The 13,234-nt window shown below is 43.7% G+C and overlaps 1 protein-coding gene across 2 annotated transcripts in view; it reads right to left on the reverse strand.

The window, feature by feature from the left end:
• Positions 1-1,055: 1,055 nt before the first annotated feature.
• Positions 1,056-13,234, reverse strand: part of DSG2 (desmoglein 2) — a 52,716-nt gene continuing 40,537 nt past the window's right edge. For both annotated transcript variants that reach the window (XM_086372882.1, XM_086372883.1), the window contains exons 10-15: positions 13,013-13,155; positions 12,487-12,714; positions 8,833-9,060; positions 6,956-7,077; positions 5,565-5,903; positions 1,056-3,848 (exon numbers count right to left, since the gene is read on the reverse strand). In XM_086372882.1, coding sequence (XP_086229008.1) covers positions 2,823-3,848; positions 5,565-5,903; positions 6,956-7,077; positions 8,833-9,060; positions 12,487-12,714; positions 13,013-13,155 — 2,086 coding nt within the window. In that variant the 3' untranslated portion in view covers positions 1,056-2,822. The remainder of the gene's footprint in view (positions 3,849-5,564; positions 5,904-6,955; positions 7,078-8,832; positions 9,061-12,486; positions 12,715-13,012; positions 13,156-13,234) is intronic.

Raw genomic sequence — 13,234 nt, forward strand, 5'->3', positions numbered from 1 at the left:
TATTAGGGAAAGTAGATTCAAGACAAAAAATATAACCAGAGAGAAGACCTTCTATGAGTCGATTTTTCAGAAAGACAATAATTCTAAATGTATTTGTATCTAACAACACAGGTGTAACAAGTTTCAAAGTATTGTTAAGAAATAAACAGAAATAAAGAGGAAACAGGGAAAACCACAATCAACTGCTGAGTGTAACTCTCCTCTCTCAACAATTAATGGAAAAAGTAGACAAAAAATCAATAATCATACAGAGGATTTTAGATACACCAATATAGTGAAACTGAGAAATTTGTGTTAAGGAATATTTAACTCATAGCTGTTACGTGAAAACCCCTCATTTCTAGATGACCCTTGATGAGCAGTGTTTACTGTGTAAATTTTGATGTCATGGTGAGTGGCATGTCTGTAGCGTTTCATGAAATCAATGAAGAACTGCTCCCATGTGCCACTCGGAATAGGAGTCCAGGGGTTACAGCAGAGCAGGCTTCACACTTTACGATGTGTTGACGCACCTGTGTTATGAAATACTTACTGATGTGACACTTCAGTCTAGGCAGAAACGCATCTTTTCTCTTGTAAGCTATAAGCAATTAAAACAGCCTCTCTACTTTGGTTGAATGATTTCATCTCTTGGGGTCAGATATGCAAGACTTCTTCGGCTAAATCCACTGGTTCCTCCACTGTTACCTTCTGGGCAGACAGCAAACCTCGGCCCCTTAGAACAAGGTTCCCACACTTGGCAAATAGAATACAGAGCTAGCTCCCTGTTAAATTTGAATTTCAGAAAAAAGGTAATTTTTTACCTATGGGACATAATTTACACTAAAAATACTATTCATTATTGATCTGAAACTCAAGTTGCAGACGGGCCTTCTGTGTTCTACCCTACTTAGGAAGGGAAATATATTCTTCCAGGGAGTCTGGCTGAGCAGGATGTAAGCAGTTCTGTTAATAATTAAAACACCAAGGTCCACAAACACCTGACTCCTCCCTAACGACGGGCTGTATTCCTTGTAAAATATGATGGGGGCAATAAAAAGATACAGGCAGAGGGCTGCACAAAGATCATTTTTTTATTTAAATATTTTGATGATATACATACAAATATAATGTTTCTTCTGTAGAACAAATGTAAAAACTAATACAAATTATCACCTTTTCAGGAACAAAGAAAATCATCTAGAAAATGTGATGACTTTATGTATAGGAAGTTTAAGACCAGGTTTTGCTTGGCGTATGCAGTTCGCATTCACAAGTTCACATGGTAGTGATGGTCTTGTTGCAGACTTGGCAAACAATAATTACTAAGTCTATAACGCAAAGACAAAAGCAGCAACAGTTGCAAGTAGAGAGTACAAAACTTAGAGTATCAAAGAGAGACCTTCATTTTGGCCACAGGTTTAAGGTGTCTAAAAATATTTGCTTTTTCTTTGTGCATATTAGTGGAAGTAGAAAAGTATAAATCTTTTGCATAACACAGGTCATCAATATTTTTTTAAAAATGTGCTATAAAATGAGTTTTCCAAGATTTCATTTTCCTAGTGAAATATACTCAAAATTCACAAAATTACAGCCTTTAAAGTTTATGGAAATTATTTTGTTGTGGAGAATATTTATATAATTGATGACTGATAGGCACTTACACTTTGAAACTTGTAATGGATCATTTCTTCAAGGAGGAATAAAAATACAATCTATTTATTTGGCCAAAACATCCAGATCACTTTTCAGAAAGAAAGGCAAGATGCTGCAGAAATTCAGGTCAGCTCTACAATATTCAATAGTCCACGTAGTCAGCCATGGCCAACTAGCCAATGACACTGAGACATGGAATAAATCATAATTTCAAACTCAAAATTACAGCAATTATAAGGACTTCCAATATTCTTTTTGCGATCGTAGATAAAAAGAGAGCAGGTTCTAAAATTTGCCTAGTTGTATACATATTGACTTGGCACCCACGGTAGGCACTTGAGGATATACAGCTGTGAAAAGGGCTCTTACCACAGTGCATATGGTTCACTGTGTTTTACTGAATTAGAAGATAATGTATCCTGAGTTTTTTTAATAGTCTATTATTGCTATAAAAATAAAGTGATTTTATATTTATGAATTTCGCCCTGGATTATTCTACTGAACTTGAAGTATTTAATATTTCCATGATTACTGAGAGACAAAGAAAAGGAATGATGCTATTTTTAAGGTCATATAACACACACACACCTACACACACTTACATGCACAGAACACACACTGTTTTACCATATCATGTCCCAAAATTCAATTAACCTTACATGGATTGAAGGGCGTCTAGTTTTAAAGAAACCAAACAAGCAAAACAGGTCATTCAGACTATACCAGTATCTTTGGATAAAAAAGCTGCTGGTAATCTGCTAGGTGCAGATAAGTATGGAACACAGAACAGCAAAGTTAAATGTTAACACAGCAGGCTAAGAACCCACTCAGTCTCACGGATGGCTCTACCAGAAGGCTCATGCACTACAGACACTGTGAATCTGATAAATCAGAAGCCAGATTTACTCTCTAATTAACTTTTTTTGTGAGTATTATTTGGCCATAAGTCACTCAAAGGCACCTAAGACCAGCTTCATCATTCTGTCCCTTCAGGAAGTCCTGGGTTATCTCTGAAGTGCAATCCTAGAAGCTGAGACAGTGAGGCTCTTTGCGTAATAGAGACTGAGAAAAATTTGAGGCCCATAGGATGCATGCCCCTTACATCTACAAGGCTCTTGAAAAGCCAGGTCCTTTGAGAACAGGACATGAGTCACTGCTGGCTAAACTCTGGTGTGGCTAACGGCTGCTTAGGAGAAGGACTGCTGGATGGTGCTCTGCTTGGAGACCCTGGTGGAAGACGTGGTTATCGTGTAATTAGAATGACTAGACTCCTCTAAGCCTGAGTCTGGCAGGGAACCCGGGACTCCAGCTGCAGAAGCCACAGTCTTTCTGGACATTACCGAGGTTTCGGCAGGGATCTGGTAACTAGATTGTAGAGCGGAGGCTGGCATCAGCACTCTTTCCGTCACTGTCACGTTCTGACCTAAGGCTACACTGGGCGCGGCCAGCGGGGGCTGCAGGCTGGAGCTGGGGGTGAGGAAGCGCTCTCTTTCCTGCACCATGACATAGTGAGCATCGGGCAGAGGCGGGGTGTCTTCCAGGAGGCCAGACGTGCCCCCATGGGGTTGGATGACCCTCTCGGTGACCACCACGTGCCCCTCACTAGCGTACTGCTGGTTCCCTAGGGTGGACGCCGGGGCGTAGACCCGCTCGGTCACGATCAGGCCCTGGGACTGTTGGGGGCCCAGGACCACTGTACTAGGGGGCCCCGTGGCGCCTGTGGCATAGGACGTTTCGGTCACTATCACGCTACCGGAAGCCAGTGTATCAGGAAGTGGTGCAGCGACCTTTTGAGCCTGCCTAGAGGATATAACAGATTTTTCAGTGACTATTTCCTGAGTTACCTTCTCTGTGTCTGCCTCATGCAAAGGCTTGGGACCCTGAAAGCTGCTACCTGAGGCGTAAGCATTTTCGGAGTTAAGCCTGGTTTGCTCATAGAGGGACTGTGAAACCACCTTCCCGTCTGCTTCTCTCGCGGGTTTTGCCCTCTGCTGAATTTCCGCATCCATCTCTATTTTTCGACCCAGGCAAACTTCAGCGAGGGTCTTGAATTTCAACCCTAAGTCATCTAAGAAACGGTCATCTAGCTCTCCTTCAATGAAACTGCAGCAGCCGATGGAACCCCGGAGAGACTCCGTGTCTTCCTGAGAATAAACCAGAAGGCAGTCTTTGGCTGTGTGCATGTCATCTTCCCCGATGTAAGAGGCCGCTTTCTGAAACAGAAAGAGAAACAGGCATATAACCAGTGACACATTTTGTTTAAGGACAATGCTCTCGAGTCCTGCTCAGAATGTGAAACCTCTAATTAGAAGGAAACATCACAGAAACACAAATTGAAGGACATCCTACCACACGACTGACCTGTATTCTTAAAACAGTATTAATAGATGAGAAAGGCAGAGGCAACGGTTTCGGATTAAGAGGAGACACAAGGGCCACGACAAGTAAATGGAAAGCAGCACCCGAGAGTGGCTGAGATGGGAAAAACAACGGCTATAAAAGACATTCCTGGGATAATCGGCTAAACCGAGACATGGAATCTGTCATTAAGTCTCTGTACCATGGTGACATAAGAGGATGTGTGCATGTGCGTGTGTGTGAGAGAAAGCAAGCAAAAGCAAACGTGGCAAAATGCTAACATTTGGGTAATTTGAACAAAGGGTGTGTGTGTGCATGCTAAGTCGCTTCAGTTGTCTGACTGTTTGCGACCCCATAGACTGAAGCCCACCAGGCTCCTCTGTCCATGGGATTCTCGGGCAAGAAAACTGGAGTGGGTTGCCATGCCCTCCTCCAGGGGATCTTCCCAACCCAGGGATCATACTCGCATCTCTATGTCTCTTGCACTGGCAGATAGGTTCTTTACCACTAGCACCACTCGAGAAGCCCCGAGTAAAGCGTACATAGGAGTTCAAACTTTATATTATTCTTGCAAATTTCCAGAGGAGTTTGAAATTATTTCCCAATTAAAAGCTGCACACACATACATAATCAAGACTGACTCACGCAGGATTAGAGCTGAGTGGGAAAAAGATATTGAAATAAAACAAACAGGGTACCAGAATGGAGCCTGGCCATGAGACAGAAAACGGATGGGAAGCACTTTTCCTTGACACTGACCAAACCACCATCTCCCTGGGGTCTAGCTGATACTTGGGGGTGGGCAGGTGGGACGAAAGCAGAAAGCAGGGAAGCACTCAGGTACTTTGTGGCCATGTAGAAAGGAGGTGGCAGGAATAAAGTGGCCTCTAGAAGCCCACTGGGTCCCTAGCAATCTGACTCTGCCCATCCCATGCCCAAGCCTGATTGTGTTCTCCAGAAAGGCTTCTAATTCCTAATTCCAGGCATCAACTTCCCGACTGCATTGCATCATCTTTGCTGCAACTTTCTTCCTAATTTTATGTGACTCGCCACAATGGTGAACCAAGTACTTGCCTTCAAAAGAAAACACTTAAACAGGCGTAGTAGACTGTGTGTTTTAGGTTACGTAGTCTCTCCCCTCCCACCCTACCCGCTCTGCAGAGGACCGCACTTTCGGACCCACTGACATCAGCCTGGTCATGTGACCTGCTCTGGCCAACGACACGTGAGTGGGGAAAGGCCGTGGCTTTAGGGGTGCTATTACCGGGTTCTCGTTGCTCTGTTCTCTGCAGCCCAAGGACGGGAGCTTCCTGGGCACAAGCTGAGCAGAGCTGCACTGGATGGCAAAAGCATGACTGTGGGAAATACGCCCTGGTGAGAAGCAAACCTGTGAGGTCACTTGTCACCACCACAAAATGAACCAATTTGTTCTCATCTCTCCTTCTTCAGTGCCTCTAAGCACCCTCTTCAAAGGAACACAGTCCCATTTAGACCCAAGAGAATGATTTCCCTAATAACATCACATTCACATATAGATGCAACTTCTCCCACACTGAGAAACCAACGCTTACCTCAGTGAAGTAACTTCTCAGGAACTCCTCGTTCACCGCCACTGCGCCTGCTCGAGCTCCGGCCACTTCTCTGGCTGCCCCCGTGGCTCTCGTGGTCCTGAAGGTGTCCGAGGTCACCATGGCCCCGGTCGTCCCAGTAACCTGGGTGGCCCCGCCTGAGACGAGGCTTCTGTATTCTTCCCAGCAGCCTTCCGCCTCGGACATCTCCTGCTGCCCTTTGCTAAAGGAGGCAGAGCTGCTTCCTTTCACGATGGCTTCCTTGGCTGTCACACCTCCGCCTGCCCCAGCGCCTACCGCGGCCCCATCTCTGACATCCGCCCCCAGAAGAGGCAGCACCACCTGTGAGAGCACATACCATCGAGTCAGGGACGGTCAGTACGCCGACCGTCTGAGCTAAGTGAGCTGGCGAGAGTGTTAGTCACCTCAGTCGTGTCTGACTCTTTGTGACCCCACAGACTGTAGCCCGCCAGGTTCCTCTGTCCATGGAATTCTCCAGGCCAGAATACTGGAGTGGGTTGTCATTTCCTTCTCCAGGGGATCTTCCTGACCAGGGATCAAACCTGGGTCTCCTGCATTGCAGGTGGATTCTTTACCATTTGAGCCACCAGGGAAGCCCAAGCATATGAAGGGAGTAAGATATTTGCCCAAGGCAAATTAGTAAAAACTTTGTCTGAATGACTCCTCTTTGAGTCTTCTGAAGATCTCTGCTCTATCTTCTGATTCTCTTGTGTGCTAAGTCACTTCAGTCATGTCCGACTCTTTGCAACCCCATGGACTGTAGCCTGCCAGGTTCCTCTGTCCATGGGACTCTCCAGGCCAGAATCCTGGAGTGGGTTGCCATTTCTCTCTCCAGGGGATCTTCCCCATCCTAGGATCGAACCTACATCTCTTCTGTCTCCTGCACTGGCAGGCAGGTTCTTTACCACTAGTGCCACCTGGGACGGCCAGTAAGTAGGTAGGGAAGGGGATTTTGCAACATTTTACAACTGTCACGGGGGCTGTGGGTGTACCTCTGCAGACCTTATGTATTGTGTGGACTGGAAATGGAGAAGCACCTGGTTATGAAAGACTGCCCGTTTAAATATTGGGACAAATCTTCCTACCTGAACCCCTACACACTCTTGCTCACTTTAGCCTTTGTTCTACATTCCCGGCATCACTACCTGACCCTCTGTCTATGTTCTCTGTAACTCAGGACCTGTGGCAGTAGAGCAAAACCACCTCAACGCTGCCCTGGCAACAGATACAAAGTAGGCTGTATTTAACGAAGGCATGTGAATGAAATCTGTAGGAACTAGTTTGCGCTCATGACCTATGATGTCAGAGACACTTCCTAAGACTCCTTTAAAGCAGGAAAGAAGACACGCTCCACTGACACTGGATTATCTGACCTTGTCTTCAGGTGGCGCCCCCTCGTTGTTCCATGGATGCAGCATCTCTATGGTACCCGGGATGGGGGTAAAGCCTTTGGCGCCCTTTCCACAATGGCACACCAGCAGCAGAAGTGGTATAACTGCATAGAAACAAAATCCAGCACAGAGAAGGTTAGTCTTGACCGATTTTTGAATTTATCTTGCATAGTTTTGGAATTTGCATATCACTTTCTAGAGTTCAGTCTCCACTTACTTATAGCCCTATTTTTCTGTTTTTCTTTTCTTCCCCTGATCCAAACTCACCAAGTCTGTTTTGGGTGAGTCATACCAAAGCCTAAAAGCAGGATGAGGGAGTCTTACAGATTCAGAGTTCCTGTCCATCACAAAGACTGTGGTCACTGTCTGTGGTCACTCAGTGGGACATCAAGACTGGATTTGACACTATCCAAATCATCAAAATCAATTTAATAGCTTAATTTTTTAAAAAACCACTTTAATTTTTAGCATATGCTTCCACAGTGGCCTAAAAGGTAAAGAATCTGCCTGCATTGCAGGAGACCCAAGTTCGATTCCTGGGTGAGGAAGATCCCCTGGAGAAGGGAATGGCTACCCACTCCAGTATTCTTGCCTGGAGAATTCTATGGACAGAGGAGCCTGGCGGGCTACAGTCTATGGTGTTGCAGTCAGTCAGACACAACTGAGTGACTAATACTTTCACCGACTATGGTTACTGTGTGTAATAAAAGGACTGAAGATAGCAAATGTTTATGAAGTGTCTGCCATGTGCTAAGCACCCCCATTAAACCCTGGGAAATCTGAGGTGAGACAGTAGTGCAAGGAATCCCAGGTTGGTCAGCTGAGACAAGTCATTATCATCAGGTCAGTATTTTAACCCACTAAATGCAGATGATGATGTAAAAGTGCACTGCAAACTGTTGAGTGCTGTGTATTCAGCTGCACACCTACTAATGGCTTGGACGCACCCTCTTCTAACAGAGAAATAGCGGAGGCTGCCTTGGAGGTGGTGGTCTGCCCATGGGCAGTGGGCAAGTGGAGTGGTTCCATGTGACCCCAGGTTGCAGTCTTCTGTTCTTCCATGAAAGGAAACCCAAAGTCACTGGAAGGCACTGGAGGGCAGGCAGGAAGGGACGGGCCGGTTGTCACTGCTGGGAAACATGTAAGTGCTCAGAGGGTCTGGCTCCTGTTGGTGCAGGGGAAGGGGCAAGCCAAGCGGAGCCTGTTGGGAGGTGGAGCTCTGACAAGTCAAGTGTGCGAAAAACAAGAACTGCTGGGAATCAGAGGAGTTTGTAAAATAACCTTGTACCACGCAACAAGTCTTTTCTGAGAGCTTTCCACGCACAAGGCACTGTGTGTGGAAGAACAGATACCCCACCTCCCTCACAGAGCTTAACAAAGTGGGGACACCCACAAGGTTGAAACGTATGTCTAATACTCTTGGTTCCCGAAATCAGGAAATGATACATTTTTATAAAACAAAATTCTGAAGAGAGCTCTGATAACTTTTGGTGAATTGAGCAATGATCAATTCTTGCTTCCCTTCTCACCCTCAATAGCATTCTAGTGTGATTACAGAAAAACTAAAGAAATCAATGAGTACCATAGTAACAAAATCCTAAAAACACTAGAAGTTACTAAAAGAGGAAGTGCTCAGTTATGTCCAGCTCTTCACGGACCCATGGACTGTAGCCCACCAGGCTCCTCTGTCCATGGGATTTTCCAGGCAAGAATAGTGGAGTGGGTTGTCATTCTTCCTCCAGGGGATCCTTCTGACTCAGGAATTGTACCCGACTCTCATGCTTGGCAGGCAGATTCTTGACCACTGAGCCACCTGGGAAGGCCCCCGAAAGGGAACGTACAGCTTTTAAAATACTTACGTAGCAAGAGCAGAAGGGCAAGAATTATGAGTGCAATTGCTGCAGGCCCCAAGCCAACGTAGGAGTCAGCCCACATTTTCACACAGCCGCTGCCTTCCACACAATTGCAAACTGTGAGCCTAAGGATCTGCTCTTCAGGACAGCTGAAGCCTTGACTATCTGCGATCTGGAAGTGAATTTCACTTGTCCCATGCTGTCTTTTGGTTTGTTGTAGTAGCACGTTGTTATCTGTAAGGGACAAGAAAATAAAGGAAATAAAGTGAGTGGTTACCAAGAAAGGGGCAAGATTAAAGTTCAGAGACATTCTCTCTTTTTTTTTTCTTCAATTTATTGAGGTATATTTAATTTACAATATTATATAAGTTTCAGGTATACAACACTGCAATTCACACTTTTTAAAGGTTATACTCCATTTACAGTTATTGTAGAACATTGGCTATAACCCCTGTGATGTATAATATATCCTTGCAGCTTGTTTATTTTAACATAGCAGATGGTACCTCTTAATCCCCTACCCCTGTCTGGTTCCTCCTTACTCACCTCCCACAGTGGTAACCATCAGTTTGTTCATTGTATCTCTGAGTCTACAGAAACATTCTTTAATTGCTCATCATATTTTGTTTCAGTTAGTTTTATTATTCCATAATTCCTCTATTGAATTCACAGTGTGCTCGATGAGATTAGTCCAAATATGCAGGTGAAGATCACAGAATCATTTCTGAACACACCTTCCTTTTATGATGACTAATGTTAACAAATGTGTGTGATCTATCTGATGCTAGGAACTCTTTCCATTACTGGGATACAGTGCCAAATAAGTGGTGGGTTAAATGATATTTCCATTAAATGACCATTTTTTTTAAATTTAGTTTTTCCTGTTTAAAATACTTATTTATTTGGCTGCACTGGGTCTTAGTTGCAGGATCTCTGAACTTCATTGCGGAATTTGGGATCTTTAGTTGCGTTTCATGTGAACTCTTAGTTGGCACCTGTGGGGCCTAGTTCCCTTGAGCAGGGATCGAACCCGGCCTCCCTGCATCAGGAGCTCAGTCTTAGCGACTGGACCAGCAGGGATGTTCCTATCCTACCATTTCTTAAAAGAAGTTTATCAAGGCAAGTTTCAAACGGTGATCAAGGAAAGAACATAATTAACCCTCATGGTACCCATTTCCAGCTTTAATCAGTTCAGTTCAGTTCAGTTGCTCAGTTGTGTCCGACTCTTTGCAACCCCATGAATCGCAGCATACCAGGCCTCCCTGTCCATCACCAACTCCCGGAGTTCACCCGGACTCACGTCCATCGAGTCAGTGATGCCATCCAGCCATCTCATCCTCTGTCGTCCCCTTCTCCTCCTGCCCCCAATCCCTCCCAGCATCAGAGTCTTTTCCAATGAGTCAACTAATTTGCAACAATGGGCCAATCTTGTTCCATCCTTTTTGTTCCCAACGTGGTATGTTTGAGATTTTGAAACATAATCTACAGAAAACTTGAAAGACTATTACTGATACAATGAATTTGATATACTCTTCATGAATTGTTTACATTTTATAACAATACTATCTCTCTACAAGCACACTTTTTTTTTAATTAAAGGATAATTGCTTTACAGAATTTTGTTGTTTTCTGTCAAACCTCAACATGAATCAGCCACAGGTATGTATATATCCCCTTCGTTTTGAACCTCCCTCCCATCTCCCTCCCCATCCTACTCCTCTATTTTAAGGTAAGTTGCAGATCTCATGACCTTCTTCAGCATATACCTTCTAAGACCAAAGGATATTAAGCTCTTCTAAGAATTAATTATTGATATAATAATATCTAACATATAATCCATATTCAAACTTTTCAACTGTTGTAAAAACATCCTTTATAATTCTCTCTCTCTATGGCTTTATGCTCATTACTTTGCTAACAAAGGTCAGTCTAGTCAAGGCTATAGTTTTTCCAGTGGTCATGTATGGATGTGAGAGTTGGACTGTGAAGAAAGCTGAGTGCCGAAGAATTGATGTTTTTGAACTGTGGTGCTGGAGAAGACTCTTGCAAGTCCTTTGCACTGCAAGGAGATCCAACCAGTCCATCCTAAAGGAGACCGGTCCTGGGTGTTCTTTGGAAGGACTGATGCTGAGGCTGAAACTCCAATACTTTGGTGACCTCATGAGAAGAGTTGACTCATTGGAAAAGATCCTGATGCTGGGAAGGACTGGGGGCAGAAGGAGAAGGAGATGACAGAGGATGAGATGGCTGGATGGCATCACTGACTCGATGGACGAGAGTTTGGGTGAACTCCGGGAGTTGGTGATGGACAGGGAGGCCTGGTGTGCTGTGATTCATGGGGTCGCAAAGAGTCGGACACAACTGAGCAACTGAACTGAACTGAAAAAAACAGTAAACTTATAAGTTAAGAAAAATTGGGGTATTATATTTAAAACCTTCTGAAATGAATACCAATTGTTTAAAACAAGAGAGTCTTCTAGAGATTATTTTTCAGCATTCAAAACCCAAAAGAACATGTCAGTAAGGGAGTATGTCGCAAGATTTGGATACATGCTTACATCCTTCTGGCATGGGGGCAGGAGGACAGACAGCTTCCTTTCAACGTTACGTCCATCACTCACCAGTTTTGTGACTTCAGACAAGCTACCTAACTTTACTTAAGTCAAAGTTCTCTCGGCTGTGATCGGGGAATGATGGTATGGGGTAGGGAATAAATGTGATAAAGCACAAGAAGGGTTAGCAGAGTGTCTGACACATGGTATATACTCCACCAGTGTTATTTTTCATGGAATCATCATTACCATACCTCAATATTTTTAGAAGGCACCTACTAGGATTACTGTGCTTAGAAAGGCAAAGTACTCCTCAAGCTTATGAGACAACTACTTCAAGAGTGATTTGGGGAATACCCAGCTACTTTTAAGATATTAGAGGGGACTTCCGCGGTGGTCCAGTGGTTAAGCATCCAGAATGCAATGCAGGGGACGTGGGTCTGACTCCCGGTCTGGGAACTAGGATCCAGCCCACTACAACTGCTGCGTGCGTGAGTGCGCCTGATGTCGCTTCACTCGTGTCCGACTCTGTGACCCCATGGCCTGGAGCTCAGCAGGCTCCTCTGTCCATGAGATTCTCCAGGCAAGAATACTGGAGTGGGTTGCCATGCCCTCCTCCAGGAGATCCTCCCAACCCAGGGACCAAAACAATGTCTCTTATGTCTCCCGCATTGGCAGGCGGGTTCTTTACCACCAGCGCCACCTGGGAAGCCGGACAACTACTACTGAGCCTGCGCCATCACTAGAGAGTCGACGCACCACAAGGAAGACCCTGCATGCCATAGCTAAGAGCTGACGCAATCAAATAAATAAATAAAAATTAAAAAAAAAAAGAGAGAGAGGTATTAGACATCTATTTTTCTTCTTTCCCTCCAGGTAGATTATTTATCATTAGGCAGATCAAAGACACTACGCCTGAGGTTCAGAACTTCATTTTATAAACTTGACTGTATTGGAAATACAATTTATGCAAAGCAAATAAATAACTGTATTATGAAGATTTTATTTGCTTTGCAAATAGATTTCTATCATGTTTAAATATAAATATTTAAATATAAGTTAAATATAAATATATATTTAAATATATAGTCTAGTGATTTTTGCTTACCTTCTCGGCGTACTATTTTCCATCTTTCTACCATTCCAGCTGGTTTATCAATGATGGAGAAACTGAAAGGCCAGCTGTTTTGGGGTCCGTCCAGGTCCTGAGCGGTCACGTTCACGAACGGCACATAGTCACAGACAGTCTGCACAGGTTCGACCAGTGTGGGACAATTGTCATTGACATCTTCAACATTGATAACAATAGTGCCAGTGATGGTTTTTCTAGGATATTCTTAAAAATAGGAAAAAAAAAAAAAAAAAGTACATTCTGGTCATACTGCTCAAAATGGACATGGTTTGAATTCTCTAGTCAATTTCATAAGGAGAACTGGTATCCAAATTAGGACACTTCTTATCTTAGATGTGCTTTCATACTCAGATCAAGTAATGTCTTTTAATCCACTAAATATGTAGAAATGTGAAGGTTTACCCATGTGACCTTTCTATAAGGCCAAAACAAAGGTCTCCGTGGTTGGAAAATAAAATCTAAATACATATAACCAAGAAAAGATGTTTCTTTAATAACTTACCTTCTGTTATAGCCACAATCTTTGCAGTGTATGTACCATTTTGGACATATCTGGATTCATAATCAGGAATCTTCACGAGTTTAATTTCAGAGGTGGCAGAATTCACAGAGATCCAATTGTCTATATCTTCAAATTTGGCATATCTGTTAGAAAAGAGAAAATTAATTCTGAACTCTGGATAAACTATAATATCTATAACTCTTTTAAGCTTAATTTCTGCTT

The sequence above is a fragment of the Bos grunniens genome, chromosome 24 (assembly GCF_055505025.1).
Source record: "Bos grunniens cultivar Pamir isolate PY7600 chromosome 24, Bosgru_T2T1.0, whole genome shotgun sequence".
Lineage (NCBI taxonomy): Eukaryota > Metazoa > Chordata > Mammalia > Artiodactyla > Bovidae > Bos > Bos grunniens.